This window comes from Pinus tabuliformis, chromosome 2_1, assembly GCF_031772625.1.
Source record: "Pinus tabuliformis cultivar Carrire ecotype Pingquan chromosome 2_1, CPIR1, whole genome shotgun sequence".
Taxonomy (NCBI): Eukaryota; Viridiplantae; Streptophyta; class Pinopsida; order Pinales; family Pinaceae; genus Pinus; species Pinus tabuliformis.
Genome location: NC_142299.1, coordinates 760,242,375 through 760,259,229, shown reverse-complemented (window position 1 = coordinate 760,259,229; position 16,855 = coordinate 760,242,375). Strand labels below are relative to the sequence as shown.

General features: G+C 31.4%; 1 protein-coding gene across 1 annotated transcript; it reads left to right on the top strand.

The window, feature by feature from the left end:
- The first annotated feature begins 6,371 nt into the window (after positions 1-6,371).
- On the top strand, positions 6,372-7,846 carry LOC149202797 (CASP-like protein 1U1). Its single transcript, XM_089403257.1, has 3 exons — positions 6,372-6,842; positions 7,183-7,303; positions 7,390-7,846. The coding sequence occupies exons 1-3, from the start codon at positions 6,616-6,618 to the stop codon at positions 7,618-7,620; spliced, it is 579 nt and encodes a 192-aa protein (XP_089259383.1). The 5' UTR covers positions 6,372-6,615; the 3' UTR covers positions 7,621-7,846.
- Positions 7,847-16,855: the final 9,009 nt, after the last annotated feature.

Below are 16,855 nucleotides of genomic sequence, written 5' to 3'. Positions count from 1 at the left end.
GATACATTGAGCATTTGCTTCTGGTAGATTTGATGGGTGATGGCACTAAGTTTTCTAATCTATTTATTTTATTGAGATATATGTGTTTGATAGGCTGGGCAATGTGTGCTCTGATCCAAGAGGTATTTTAAGGTGAATGGTATATGATTTTTTGTAAATTTGGCTTGACAAAGTAAGTGCTTCTGATGGATTGTAGAATCTTTAAAGATATGTGAAGGGCAGATGATATTTAATTTCCAATTGATTTTTTTGAAAGAAAAGGTAAGTGTCTGTTTAAAAGTTTGAAAATAAAAAAATTCATAGCAAAGCAATGATTGCACTGTGAATGCCTTATCATCTCCATCTATAGTTTATAAAGAGGAAAAGCAGGCAACTTGCTTGCCATTTTTTCACTCACTTTTTTTTTTTTCACTCATCTCTGTTGAAATATGCAAATTTTTTTTGTTTGAAATTCATTGTGTAGCCGCGATTTTTTTTTTAATCAATGACTATAAATGTAATTTTAAGGATTGCCATAACTCTTCACCTAATTTTTTAAAGTGTGCTAGTTCAATGGAAGAGCATTTTCTTTACAAGCAGGAGGTTGGTGGTTCGATTCCATTGTGTGCTAACATGAATTAATCAATTTTGTAGTTCATTTTTAATTAAATGTTTTTTATATCGATTTATTTCAATAATGAGATATTTCTGGATTCATTGCTTTATATTGTCTCTAAAGAGACAAAAATGATCTTTAAATAAAAAAATTATCGTCTCTAGAGAGACAATAACTAGTATTAAAGACATATTGTCTCTAATCCGAGTATTGTCTTTAGAAAGACAAAAATGAAATTGTCTCGAGAGAGACAAAAATGAAATTGTCTCCTAAGAGACAATAATGGTTGTGGTATATATTGTCTTTATAGAGACAATATTTTTTAAGACAATAATCTTTAAAACAATAATCTTTAAGACAATATTTTTTAAGGCAATAATCTTTAAGACACTATTTTTTAAGGCAATAATATTTAAGACAATAATTTTTTAGACACTCTCTTAAAGGCAATATTTAAGACAATACACAAGTTTTTTTTTGGTCTTAAGTTAAGACAATTTACCCAAAAATTGTCTCAAATATTGTCTTAAAACCCTCCTTTATGTAGTAGTGGATTGTCTCAATATGAAAATCAGTCATTGTCTCAACCATGGTCCAATGCCGCATTATGACAAGGATTGTCTCAATATAACAATCATTGTAACCCATGGTCAACCATGTTTTATAAAATCAAACATGGTCATCCATGGTCAATGATGGTCGAATGTTACATTGTGACAAAGATTTTTTTGATATGAAAATCAACCATGGTCAAACATGGTCAAACATCACATTTTGAGAAGCATTATCTCAATATGAAAATCAACCATGGTCAACCATGTTTATTTTAGTGTTTCTAATATTTATCTTACAATTTATGTACCTTGGGTTTATAATATTAGTCCAAATTTGGGTTTAATATTATTACCTTGGATTCATAATCCCTTAACGTTTTAGTACTAATCCCTTGGGTTTATAATATCAATCCCTTGTGTTTATTAATCTAAGGGTCCAACCATGGTCGAGTGTGGTGCAATGCCACATTGTGATAAATATTGTCTCATTATGAAAATCAACCATGGTCAGATATGTTTATTAAGGTTTTATGATATTTATCTTTGGGTTTATGTACCTTGACTTTATATTATTCCCCTGGGTTTTTAGTATTAATCTGTTGGGTTTTTATTCCTTTGGATTTATAATATCAACCATAGTCAACGATGATCAATTATGATCAACCATGGTCAATCATCGCCAATCATGGTCAACCATGTTTGATCAAATCAATCATGGTCAACGATGGTCAATCACGATAAACCATGGTGCAACATCGCATTGTGACCAGGATTGTCTTGATATGAAAATCAACAATGGTTAACCATGTTTATTTTTAGGTTTATATTATTTATTTTATGGTTTATATACCTTAGTTTTATAATATTAATCCCTTGGGTTTAATATTATTATGTTGCATTCATAATCTCTTGGTTTTATAATATAAATCCCTTAGGTCTATTAATCAAAGAGTTGATACTCCTAGGTTTTATTATTATTCCTTGGGTTTATAATATAAATCCCTTGCGTTTATTAATCTAAAGGTTCATATTCCTAGGGTTTGATATTATTCCCTTAGGTTTATAATATCAATCATGGTCATCCATGGTCATTCATGGTGAACCATGTGTTTTAAAATCAATCTTGGTCAACCATGGTCTAGCATTGCAATGTGACAAAGATTATCTTAATATGAAAATCAACCATGGTCCAATGTTGCACTGTGACAAAGATTGTCTTGATATGAAAATCAATCATGGTAAAGCGTGGTCAACCATGGTCCAACATTGTATTGTTACAAGGATTGTCTAAATATGAAAGTCAATCATGGTCAACCATGTTTATTTTATGGTTTATAATATTTATCTTAGGGTTTATATACCTTGGGTTTATGATATTAATTCCTTGGGTTTAATATCATTTTGTTGGGTTCATAATCCCTTTAGATTTTAGTATTAATCCCTTGGTTTTATAATATCAATCCTTTGGGTTTATTAATCTAATGGTTCTTATTTATAGGGTTTAATATTATTCCCTTGAGTTTAATATTAATTAATATATATATTAATATAATAATATTTAAATTAATATTTATTAATACAATATTTCCTCAATACATAATTATTATATTAAAATTTAATATTATGGTTTATAATATAGCTTTTATAATTATGGCTTATAATTCTGAGATTGATATTATGAGTTTGATATTTTGACAATTTTTTCTGGTTTAATTTCTCTAAAATCCGGCAAGAATTTATTGAAATCACAAGTTTCATGAGTAACCCCTTCATAATCAAAGTGCCATAGAGGTTTTTGAGGGCACTGAATCCATATATACATTAAAAAAACCAATTTAAATAACACAAATCAACATTTCATCTCAAAATTTTCCACACACTAAAAAGTCCAAAAAATGGCACTAAAGAAAACTTCTAAAAAAATTTATGCATTTAATAACTTATTTTAGAGTATTAAAATTTATAATTTTCAAATTCCCAAAAAAACAAAACTGAGATGAAAAAGATTCCCTTGGAAAATGTGCGAAAGGTTTTATCGCGGTGATAACGCACAGGGGTTTTAAGTCACTCTGAAAAATTTTCAAATGAGTAATAATCCTTGAGCAAGAAAATGCCTGCACAGAGAAATCTGAACTGTGACCAACAATGACAGCGTGAAGCCAAAATTTTGAATTTTACGTGAAGAATTGTGTTACGCTAATGGAAGGTCGCAACCAACAATGATAGCGCAAGGGCATAATTTTCTTTGAGGAATTGGGCTACGCTAACGGAATGCTGCAACGCGGTGAGAATAATGGAGCATACACTAATCCATGATGGTGCCCAAAAATACTGAATATGATCAAAAGTGAGAGGCCCTGAGGAAATTCTGATAACAAGTTCATTAAGGTTATCAAATGCTCAGAATATTTCTTTTCTCGGCACGCATTTGTGAAGGAGCACAGCAAGGGAGTAGAAATGTTTCTCGAAAGATTAATGCACTTTTCTTTTCACGAGAAAAAAACTGAACATTTTCATTAAAACAGGAAATGTTTTACATTGTCAAAGATCTAGATCAAAAACATACCGATATCCATAATCTATATGGCCATTGATATGGCGAGATTACCACCCTATGGCCACATTAGGATACAGAACAAAATACATGATGCTTCAGACTCAAAAAGCTTATGAAACCAAGACATGGTAGATTATACAAGTGCCAAAGAAAACCAAAGGAACCGGGAAGACGTTAACAAATATCAAAAGAGCCCACAATGGGGAATCCCTTAGAAAACAGGTCATAATGCATTTGTTTAGGGAGAAGGGACAAAGCACGCTTGGAGAATGCATCCCCTTCTGAATTTTATTATGTAAAGACATTCTGGAAGGAGATCTCCAAGAACAGAGGCTCAAGGCCTAAAAAATTAATGCATGTTAATAGGGCATGAAGCTGGTGGGTAGAAATGAGGGACAACTAATGAGCGCGAGGGTTAAATTTGAAGAGTAATTGTGTTTATTATTATAAATATTTTTTATTAAGACTATAATTTATATTTTTTATTATTTTTTAATCAAAAAGTATAATTGATATTTATTTTTATTGTTAATTAATTATATGTGTCTTATTGATATTGTCAAATTTTTTTGATAGTTTCAATTAATTTATGTTTTTTTTTTATTTCACTAATTATTATTATTATGGTATAATGTCTTGCATAATAAAGTTTTATTTATTAAATCTTTTTATATGTATTTTTATGTGTATCTGATTAGTTTATGGACATCCTAGACATTAACTTTTACCTTTTTTTAGTTTACAATTTTGTAGATCATGACAAAAATATTTTGATATTTTATAATAAAGATAAAAAAAGATATAGATTATATGTGTTTTTGTTAATATTTTAGTAGGAATACTAATCAAGGTGTATTAAAATTATTACTGTATATATTATTATAATATTGTTAAAAGAAAATAAAATTATTATGAAATAGTATTTAACAAAAAAATGTAAAATTTTATCCACACTACCTAGAACAAGGGGTGATAAGGTGTTTTGTTAAGAAACTCCATGATGTGAAAGCCATTGTTTCAATATTCCAACATGCTAAAGGTAGATGCGACCTAAGTTGGGTGCAATCTCTGAGTGATTTTGACTACTTAGATTCTCTTGGGTTGGGGTTACTAGTTAGCTATGCCAATGATCTCATGAGTAGCAAAAAAAATGTATAATTTTCATAAATAGAAAAATATCATCAAATATTAAATAGAAAAACCAATTTCACTTGTCTATAAACTATAATCTTAAGCATTTTCTTCAAAAATATTTAAGATTTTTTAATCCACATTTTATTTACTACCATAAATAAGCAACTAAAGGATTTTTTTATTTTCTAATATAAATTTATATAACCTAAAATTTATTTAAGATAAATTTGAGAACCCAAAGTTAAAAATTTAACCATGGCCAAAACCAAATTTTTAGTGAAATAAAACAACATAAAGTTTAACAATACCAAAAGAAATTTTAGTAAAACAAAGCAATATAACTAAAATGTCTTTAAAAAATAATCCCTCTCCGATTCCACAAATTCCACAAATTCTAAAATTTTAATATACTCATTATAATAAATTAAAATTAAAATTAAAATAATAATTAAAACTTTTCTTATAATCCTATTAAAATTTACAAATAATATGAAAATTAATGAAAAATTAAATACATATCAATAATTCTCCTTTAAAATAAAAATAAAAATAAAAATCATTCACATTTCTAGAAAAAAAGCCTTTAATCCGATTCGATTAAAATTCTTATTTTTTCATTTTTGAAGTAAAGTCTTTCACATTTAGCTCGCTTGATTTTTTTGAAATAAAGTCTTTCACATTTCTAGAAAGATAACTTTAATCGGATGTAATCAAAACCCTTAATTTGTTGCAAATGGATGGCTCAAAACCCTTAATTTGTTGCCCATAGCTGGCTCTTCGGTTCTTATAGAGGGGTGATTTTCTTAAAAAGGGTCATATTTGTTTTTATTTTATCTAACAATAAAATATTTTAGAAGATATTTTTTATGCAACCAGATGACTCTTGAACTCTTATATATGTTTTTATCTTATTTAACTCTAAAATATTATCAGTTTTAAAATTATATTAATTCATTTTTATTTTAAAAATAGTTAAATTAAAATGAGATAAAAACAAATACAAATAAATATCAAATTAACGCCTCCCAATAACAGCCAAAGAGCCATCTATTTGTACAGCAAATTTCTTTCGAACTGTAGTGATCGAAAGGAGGTATCAAGTTTTTGGAAGATGCCAACGGATTATCCTTTTTTTGGAAGATCAGCATGGATTCATGATATATGTCCAAAAAATCTTTGGACATTACTGCAAATCAGATCAAGCAGGGCCTTGTGTATGTATATGAAACTTGGGGCAAGAAATCTTCGGACATTACTTCAAATCGGATCAAGCAGAGCCGTGCGTATATGGAACTTCCTTGCAGCTATAATCGGATAATACAATATTTGGGTAGTAGGTGAAAAGAAATTATTTTATTTTAAGATAAGACTTTACCCACGTAGAAATGAGGTATAAATCAGTTGGATGCAAAACGTCCACGTACATCAAATCGTAGTAGCTGTATCTGCTCCATCCCAATAATGCTCCTCGCACATGATAAATAAATGCAACCAGTCCTTACGGGTGAAATTACTGATTGTACAGAGTCTTACTATTCAAATTGGCGGGCAATACACCCATCTGTACTTGCATAAACTATCTTAGCAGCCAGATTTTCATGCCGAACCAACAATCTCAGCACCAAGAGTTTATGTTCTGTCGCTTTCACTAATAAAGAATTATGTGAGCTTATAAATCGTCCACGTACGCACCTGTGCTGTAATATATATCCATATCGGTGCTCAATTCTTGGTATGTAGAGGAACTCACATTTTGTGGTGGCAGGGAAGAAAAAATGGCATCTCAAGTGAAGGTGGGTTACTCAGAGATTAAGAATAAGTCCGGCGGGGATGATGCGCAGAGAGTTAATAGCAGTTTCTTTGTAGTGGATCTCATCTTCAGACTGCTGGCAATCGGCTGCACATTTTCTGCTGCAATCGTTATGGGAACGAACAAGCAGATGGTGATGCTTCCCATCGTTGGGCCATGGCCGGCCAAATACCAATATTCGCCTGCCTTCGTGTATGTGTGTAGGAGTATATTAGATCAGCTCACTTATCTTCCCTGTGTTTTTTTTTGTCAATCTAGACGGGTTAAATAAGTAAACACACGTTTAAAAATATTGATTAGATAATTGAAATTTTTAATACTTACATAGATTTAGGGCATAAAAAATTTAAAACACTTATTTCCTATACATTAAACAATTTAAACTTATAATTTCAGGAAAAAAAACTAAAATATCCCCGACAAATATAAAAATACAAAATCATTTCAACTACCCTACATATATTATTATTAAATATTTTAATTTCTAAGTTATTATATGTTGAGATCGTCCTTATGATATGTTATTTTGCAGGTTCTTTGTAGTGGCGAATGCACTTGCCTGTTGTTACACACTCATTTCATTCATCTGGTCAGTAACCGGCAAATTTGCGTCCTCTACACTGTCAGCCTTTCTTCTCTCTGTCACCGATTTGGTAATGCATTTCTCCTTTTCTTTGCTATGAAGGCTGCGTTATAAATGTTGTTCAAATCTCGAATTGAATTTCATAATTGTGTGCAGGTGATGGTGGCGCTGGTATCGGCGGGGGTGTCTGCAGCGGCCGCAATTGCTTACGTTGGGTACAAGGGAAATTCTCACACTCAGTGGGGAAAACTCTGCGGTATATATGATCGCTTCTGCCACCACGGAGTTGGTGCTCTAGTTATTTCATTTGTCAGTCTCATCATCTTTATGGCACTTAGTGTCATGTCTATTTACAGTTTATACACACGTACGAACTCGGCTCGTTGACGGTATCGAAGGAGTTAGCGTTTGGTTTTGTAAATTGATGGCCACCCCTGCGACGTTTTTAATGGTAGCCTGCGTTTTTAAGGGTAGGCTGTGCAGAGGCGGCAAGTAATGGGCGATAATCCGTTGGCATCTTCCAAAAACTTGAGCTCGAAAGAAATTTGCTGTACAAATAGATGGCTCTTTGGCTCTTATTGGGAGGCGTTAATTTGATATTCATTTGTTTTTATCTCATTTTAATTTAACTAATTTTAAAATAAAAATGAATTAATATAATTTTAAAATTGATAATATTTTATAGTGAAATAATATAAAAACATATATAAGAACAAAAGAGTCATCTAGTTGCAAAAAAAAATCTTCCAAAATATTTTATTGTTAGATAAAATAAAAGCGAATATGACCCTTCTAAGAAAACCACCCCTCTATAAGAACCGAAGAGCCATCCATTTGCAACAAATTAAGGGTTTTGAGCCATCTATTTGCAACAAATTAAGGGTTTTGATTACATCTGACTAAAGTTATCTTTCTAGTAATGTGAAAGACTTTACTTAAAAATGAAAAATTAAGGATTTTAATCACATCGGATTAAAGGCTTTTTTTTCTAGAAATGTGAATGCTTTTGATGATTGTTTTTTATTTTTAAGGAGAATTATGGATATGTATTTAATTTTTTATTAATTTTCATATTATTTTTAAATTTTAATAAAATTATAAGAAAAGTTTTAATTATTATTTTAAATTATTATGATGAGTAGATTAAAATTTTAGAATTTGTGGCATTATTTCTTAGAGACACCCCAGTTATATTGTTTTGTTTTATAATTTTTTTTGGTATAGTTAAACTTTATTTTAATTTTATTTCACTAAAAATTTCTTTTTGGGCAAGGCTAAATTTTTAACTTGGGGTTCTCGAATTTATTTTAAATAAATTTTGGGCTTATATAAATCTGTCTTAAAAAATAAAATAAAAAATCTTTTAGTTGCTTGTTTATGGTAGTAAATAAAATGTGGATTAGAAAATCTTAAATATTTTTGAAAAAAATGCTTAAGATTATAGCATATAGACAAGTGAAATTAGATTTTCTTTTTAATATTTGATGATATGTTTCTTTCTATTTATGCAAATTATACATTTTTTTTCGCTACTGATGAGATCATTGGCATGCCTAACCAGTAACCCCAACCCAAGAGAATCTAAGCAGTGAAAATCACTCAGGGATTGCACCCAACCAACTTAGGCCACATCTACCCTTAGCATGTTCGAATTTTGAAACAATGACTTTTACATCATGGAGTTTCTTAACAGAACACCATCTACCCTTAGCAGGTTCGAATTTTGAAACAATGACTTTTACATCATGGAGTTTCTTAACAGAAGACCTTGTCACCCATTGTTCTAGGCACGGTAGATACAAATTTTACATTTTTTGTTAAATACTAATTCATAATAATTTTCTTTTCCTTCGACAATATTATAATAATATATACCATAATAATTCTAATACACATTGATTAATGTTCCTACTAAAAAGTTAACAAAAACACATATAATCCATATATCATTTTATCTTTGTTATAGAATATCAAAATATTTTTATCATGGCTTACAAAATTATAAACTAAAAAATAGTGAAATTTAATGATTACTATATCCATAAACTAATAAGACACATATTAAAAAAATATATAATAAATAAAACTTTATTATAGAAGACATTATACCATAATAATAATAATAATTTCTTCTCATATTTTTGTCTCCCTCCTTATTCTTCTATGCTCTGTATCCTAATGTCGCCACAGGGTGGTAATCTCGCCATATCAATGGCCATATAGGCTCTCTTAGATTATGGATATCAGTATGATTTTGATCTAGATCTTCGGCAATGTAAAACATTTCCTATTTTAATGAAAATGCTCAGTTTTTTCTCGTGAAAAGAAAAGTGCATTAATCTTTCGAGAAACATTTCTACCCCCTCGCTGTGCTCCTTCACAAATGCGTGCCGAGAAAAAAAAATATTCTGAACATTTGATAACCTTAATGAACTTGTTATCAGAATTTCCTCAGGGCCTCTCACTTTTGATCATATTCAGTATTTTTGGGCACCATCATGGATTAGTGTATGCTCCATTATTCTCACCGCGTTGCAGCATTCCATTAGCGTAGCCCAATTCCTAATAGAAGATTATGCCCTTGCGCTATCATTGTTGGTTGCAACCTTCCATTAGCGTAACACAATTCTTCATACAAAATTTTGGCTTCCCGCTGTCATTGTTGGTCACAGTTCAGATTTCTCTGTACAGGCATTTTCTTGGTCAAGGATTATTACTCATTTGAGAATTTTTCAGTGACTTAAAACCCCTGTGCGTTATCACCCTGATAAAACCTTTCGCAAATTTCCCAAGGGAATTTTTTTAATGTAAGTTTGGATTTTTTTTTATGGGAATTTGAAAATTATAAATTTTAATACTCTAAAACTGCTATTTTTTGAACTTTCAGGTGTTCAGAAAATTTTGAGGTGAAATATTGATTTGTGTTATTTAAACTGGTTTTCTTACTATATATATGGATTCAGCCCCCTCAAAAACCCCAGGGCACTTCGATTATGAAGGGGTTACCCATGAAACTTGTGATTTCAATAAATTTCTCCTGGATTTTAGAGAAATTAGACCGAAAAACCTGCCAAAAAAGCTTCCAAAAAATCGCACTAAAAACAACTCGATTTTTTTATCTTGAATAATATTAATACAATCATATTAATATTCATAAGTATAATTGATATAAGTTGTAGGTTTCAATTTAATATATATTTTATTATAAACTTAATATTATAAATCATAATAACAAACTCAGAATTATAAGCAATAATTATAAAACCTATATTATAAACCCTAATATTAAATATTAATATATTGATTATGTATTAAGAAAATGTTGTATTAATAAATATTAATTAAATATTATTATATTAGTATATATTAATTAATATTAAACTGAAGGGAATAATATTAAACCTTATGAATAAGAACCATTAGATTAATAAACCCAAGGGATTGATATTATAAAACCAAGGGATTAATACTAAAATCCAAAGGAATTATGAAACCAACAGAATGATATTAAACCCAAGGGATTAATATCATAAACCTGAGGTATATAAACCCTAAGATAAATATTATAAACCCTAAAATAAACATGGTTGACCATGATTGATTTTCATATCAAGACAATCTTCGTCATAGTGCAACGTTGGACCATGGTTGATTTTCATATTGAGACAATCTTTGTCACAATGTGATGTTGGACCATGGTTGACTAATATTGATTTTATAACACATGGTTGACCATGAATGACCATGGATGACCATGATTGATCTTATAAACCCAAGGGAATAATAAACCGAATAGGTTAATACTAAAAACACAAGGGATTGTAAACCCAAGGTAATAATATTAAACCCAAGGGAATAACATTAACCTAAAGTATATAAACCTTAAGATAAATATTATAAACCCTTAAATAAACATGGTTAATCATCGTTGACCATGGTAGATTTCATAATGAGACAATATTTGTCACAATGCAACATTGGACCATGATTGACCATGGTTGAATATAATTGACTTTATAAAACATGGCTAACCATGATTGACCATGATTGTCCATGATTTATATTATAAACCGAATGCAATAATAAACCCAATGGACTAATACTTAAAACCCAAGGGAATAATATTGAACCCTTAGATTTATAAACCCAAGGGTTTCATATTATAAACCCAAGGGAATAATAATAAACCCTAGGAGTATCAACCCTTTGATTAATAGACCTAAGGGATTTATATTATAAACCCAAGAGATTATGAATGCAACATAATAATATTAAACCCAAGGGATTAATATAATAAAAAATGGCATATAAACCCTAAAATAAATAATATAAACCTTAAAATAAACATGGTTAACCATTGTTGATTTTCATATCAAGACAATCCTAGTCACAATGCGATGTTGCACCATGGTTGATCGTGATTGACCATTGTTGACCATGATTGATTTTATCAAACATGGTTGACCATGGTTGGCGATGATTGACCTGGTTGACCATAATTGGTCATGGTTGACTATGATTGATATTATAAATCCAAAGGAATAAAAAACCCAATAGATTAATACTAAAAACCCAAGGGAATAATATAAAGTCAAGGTACATAAACCCAAAGATAAATATTATAAAGCTTTAATAAACATCGTTGACCATGGTTGATTTTCATAATGAAACAATCTTTATCACAATGTGGCGTTGCACCATGCTCGACCATGGTTGGAGCCTTAGATTAATAAATCTAAGGGATTGATATTATAAACCCAAGGGATTAAAAATAAAACCCTAAGGGATTATGAATTCAAGGGAATATTATTAAACCCAAATTTGGACTAATATTATAAACCCAAGGTACATAAATCGTAAGATAAATATTAGAAACATTAAAATAAACATGGTTGACCATGGTTGATTTTCATATTGAGACAATCCTTCTCAAAATGTGATGTTTGACCATGGTTGATTTTCATATCAAGACAATCTTTTTCACAATGTGACATTCGACCATGGTTGACCATGGATGACCATGTTTGATTTTATAAAACATGGTTGACCATGGGTTACCATGATTGTCATATTGAGACAATCTTTGTCATAATGCGACATTGGACCATGGTTGAGACAATGACTAATTTTCATATTGAGACAATCCACTACTACATAAAGGAGGTTTTTAAGACGATACTTGAGACAATTTTTGGGTAAATTGTCTTAACTTAAGACAAAAAAAAACTTGTGTATTGTCTTAAATATTGTCTTTAAGTGGGTGTCTAAGAAATTATTGTCTTAAAAAATAGTTTCTTAAATATTATTGTCTTAAAAAATATTGTCTTTATAAAGACAATATATACCACAACCATTATTGTCTCTTAAGAGACAATTTCATTTTTGTCTCTCTAAAGACAACACTCAGATTAAAGACAATATGTCTTTAATACTAGCTATTGTCTCTCTAGAGACGATAAAATTTTTATTTAAAGATCACTTTTGTCTCTTTAGAGACAATATAAAATAATGAATCCAGAAATATCTCACCATTGAAATAAATCGATATAAAAAACATTTAATTAAAAATGGACTACAAAATCATTTATTAATTCATGTTAGCGCATAGTGGAATTGAACCACCAACCTCCTGCTTGTAAAGAAAACGCTCTTATGTTGAGCTAGCAGACTTTAAAAAATTATGTGAATAGTTATGGCAATCCTTAAAATTACATTTATAGTCATTGATTTAAAAAAACAAAAAACAAAAAAAACAAAAACAAAAAATTGCAGCTACACGATAAATTTCAAACATTTATTTTTTGCAAATTTCAAGAGAGATGAGTGAAAAAAAATAAAGGTGAGTGAAAAATGGCAAGCAAGTTGCCTGCTTTTCCTCTTTATAAACTATAGATGGAGATGATAAGGAATTTGCAGTGCAATCAACGCTTTGCTATGAATTTTTTCTTTTCAAGCTTTTAAACAAACACTTACCTTTTCTTTCCAAAAAATCAATTGGAAATTAAATATCATCTACCCTTCACATATCTATAAAGATTCTACAATCCATCAAAAGCACTTACTTTGTCAAGCCAAATTTACAAAAAATCGTATACCATTCACCTTAAAATACCTCTTGGATCAGAGCACACATTCCCAGCCTATCAAACACATATATCTCAATAAAATAAATAGATTAGAAAACTTAGTGCCATCACCCATCAAATCTACCAGAAGCAAATTCTTAGCATATCAAATAGTAATGAATGTTAAAGACCCTGTAGTGAAAGGAAAAGCACAAAAAATAATTGAGGACTCAATTGTCCATAATACCCAAGTGCAATTTACCCATGTAGAAGGCCCCACACAGTTGGACATCATATAATAACTAAAAATAATAATAACTTGAATGACCTGAATACAAACATCCCATGTAAGACTAGTGATAGAACAACCCAGAGTGCACTAGGACATTTTCAATTCATTTGGAGACCGATTTCTACAGTCTCATGAAAGAAAAAACGTTTTGCAGTTGAAACCCATTTCTAACATTCAACACAACTGGAGATGAATAGCCAAAAGAGAGCAGCTCAATGCACCCTATGAAAATTTCACTTTGTTTTCCATTTTTCTGCATTATATCATATAGACATGTTATGCTCAATTGAAAAAATGATTCATCACCACCACCATAGCAAAATATCATTGTTTCAATCCACTCCAAACTTATTTCATCAACTACATAGTTTTACACACACATGCATCTTATGATAGAAGAGAAAAATGCTTTGTTAGGTACTGGAGACTTTAGATTCAATCTCAGAGAGCAAAAGTAGAAGGAAAAAATAAATCCAGAGTTGCAACGTCGCTATATAAGTGGGGAAAGGGAAAACAAAAGTGATACAATGAATCTGGTTCTTCCTCAATGTGAATGAAACTATGAAATTACAAATATGTAATGTAGGAATACTCTGCTTGTCATCTGAAATCCATCTTAAACTCTAATCCACTAATTCCTCCAAGAAGGCTTTCCAACAACTAATATAAAAACAAATGGAAGAATAAGCCAACTGTCAACAACCATATAGGTAAGGCAGGGATACCCTTCCCTAAGGGCAGGTGTCAAATAGAATTGCGAGATTTTTCCATTAAGTCTAGCAACCTTGTTAGACCCTTTGGGGGCAGTGACTAGGCCGAGAGTACCCTGGGTGACCAGGCCACTATGACCTTATCATAAATGTGCAGACTATAATTGAGATCAAATGGGATTTAGGAGTTCATCATACTACTTTGAGAGAGCCTCAAGTCACCAGGTCATTATGAACCTAATCGTAAACAGGCAGATCGTAACTCATCAAGAACTGTCGCACAAAATATTACATTTGTTGAACCGCGAGCTTTACCACCTCACGCCCAAACAATAAATGGATATGGCAAGAAAACTGAAATAACTAATTTGAGGATGTTCTAGTTTCAATTTTTCCTTGAAACAATTTCCCCAACACTATTGGAAAAACAACATATGTAAACCAATCAAAATTTCCATATCCAAAAGACTAAAAGAATATGAAGATGAAGTGTGGGTTTACTGAAAACAACTCTCTTTTTCTCAAACCCACTCTTAAGGGTTGTAACAAATCATTCTCAAGCAACCCACGGACAAGCAAAAATTCAATCAATCCACAGATGCACCAATAAAACAAAAAAATAATACATAGAGAAAGGAATGGCAAAAGGTTTTCAAAAAAGATAAGAAAAAAACCAATTTAAAAATAAATAAATAAAATAAAATAACCCCCAAAAGAAGTTTTCAGAGTGTATGAGAACTTACCCTCTCAAGCTCATCCTCGATTTCTTGTAGCTTTTCAATGGAGAGAACAAGCTCACCGTCTATGTGTTCTTCCTCTTCCCCTTTTGATCTCTTGGACTTGTCTATCTTGCCTAGTCCATCTGACCCAAAAATCCTAAAAATCCAACAGATTCGAAGGCATAAGCAGAGTGGCGAAGAGGGAATGTTCCTAGCATTCATTATTACCTCCAGAAACGTTGCACGCTCCATCATGCCATCCTCAATGAAAAAAACTTCCAAAGCGTAAAATTTAAATCCTAGCATTCATTATTACCTCCAGAAATGTTGCACGCTCCATCCTGCCATCCTCGGTGAAGAAAACTTCAAATGGAATATTATCATTAAAATACCAAACAAGTTGTTGATTATTTTTTACTTCCACCTACAAAAGAGCATTTTCCAGTCCAAGAGATATGTTTTGAAACAATACCATTGGAAGCAGTGCGTGTGCTGAGCTCCCATGCTGCAATGGTGGCACCTAATTTACCAGGAATGAAACTTAGAAAAAGGACTCAAAATAGATGTGCATCTACATCCTATTAACCTAGCAATATTTACAGTAAATAGAACTAATATCTCAACTATTTTCAAGCCTCGGAAGTGATGATTGACGCTATGTGATTTATTTCACCAGTTTCAATCCCACTTCTTCACCCCTGTGAGCATCACCCGATGCAATGAGTGCTAAGTGAACTATTCAAATCATGAGAAATTAGTCACTTACGACTACCTCCCATGGAAATGGTCATACGTGAATGACTTACTTAACGCAGTTGAATCCCAAAAATGATATCTAATATAATGCATTGCGTAAACGCCCTATACTTAAATTCAAAAAGAGTGAAGGGATCTCTACTTGAATGGTTCATGAGGCACAATACTTGCTAAGGTTTTGCAAATGGGGTAGCAAGCTAAGTGGGCTTGATTGTGGGGAAAACTCCATAGTTAAGCGCGTTTGAGCCAGAGGAGATCTGGGATGGGTGACCTCCCGGGAAATCCTGGTTACCGGGTGCAAGCCCCGGAAGTGATGATTGACGCTATGTGATTTATTTCACCAGTTTCAATCCCACTTCTTCACCCCTGTGAGCATCACCCGATGCAATGGAAATGGTCATACGTGAATGACTTACTTAACGCAGTTGAATCCCAAAAATGATATCTAATATTTTCACATTTTATGAACTGCACCTGTAGAGGTCCGACAGCTGCAAGACCGAAAGAGTTATTCTAAAACTTCAAGCTGTAAAAAATTTGACCATCGCGCCATATAAGTTGCCCATTGATCTGAAGGCCTTGACCTGCTGATGATGCAAGTAAAATAGGCAATGGAGGCCTACACAAAGCATTAACCAAATATCACAAGTTGCTTTAATCAGGTTGACGCTTATCATAGTAAATACAATTCACATATAACAACAATAAAGACAATTTTTTCCATTTGTTCTTTACAAAATGAAATGGAATTGACTATTTAATACCCATCCAGAGCCTACTGCTCACTAATCTCTAGGGACAAGTGCATTGCCTAAACCTATCAAATAACCAAGAAGATCTAGGACAGGAGATGGAGGTGTTGTTGTTGCTATGGGTAGTACTTTTGATTGAACATTAGGACCTTTGGAAAGTGAAACATTGATTTATGTCTTAGTGGTTGATAATTCTTCATATGGAAGGTAATAGTTTACTTGCAAGTTTGGAGGTAACAAGGTACAAGGTACATATGGAGAGACATATGGGAGGTAACCTATACAAGCATAAAAAGTGCTTAGAAAAATATATGTGTGCTCTGACTTC

What these genes read in the sequence shown, in the direction of transcription:
- LOC149202797 (XM_089403257.1), top strand. Translation starts at nt 6,616, where the DNA reads ATGGCATCTCAAGTGAAGGTGGGTTACTCAGAGATTAAGAATAAGTCC. An exon ending in CAATATTCGCCTGCCTTCGT is followed by an intron (nt 6,843 to 7,182) that starts GTATGTGTGTAG and finishes GTTATTTTGCAG; the next exon opens with GTTCTTTGTAGTGGCGAATG. An exon ending in TTCTCTCTGTCACCGATTTG is followed by an intron (nt 7,304 to 7,389) that starts GTAATGCATTTC and finishes AATTGTGTGCAG; the next exon opens with GTGATGGTGGCGCTGGTATC.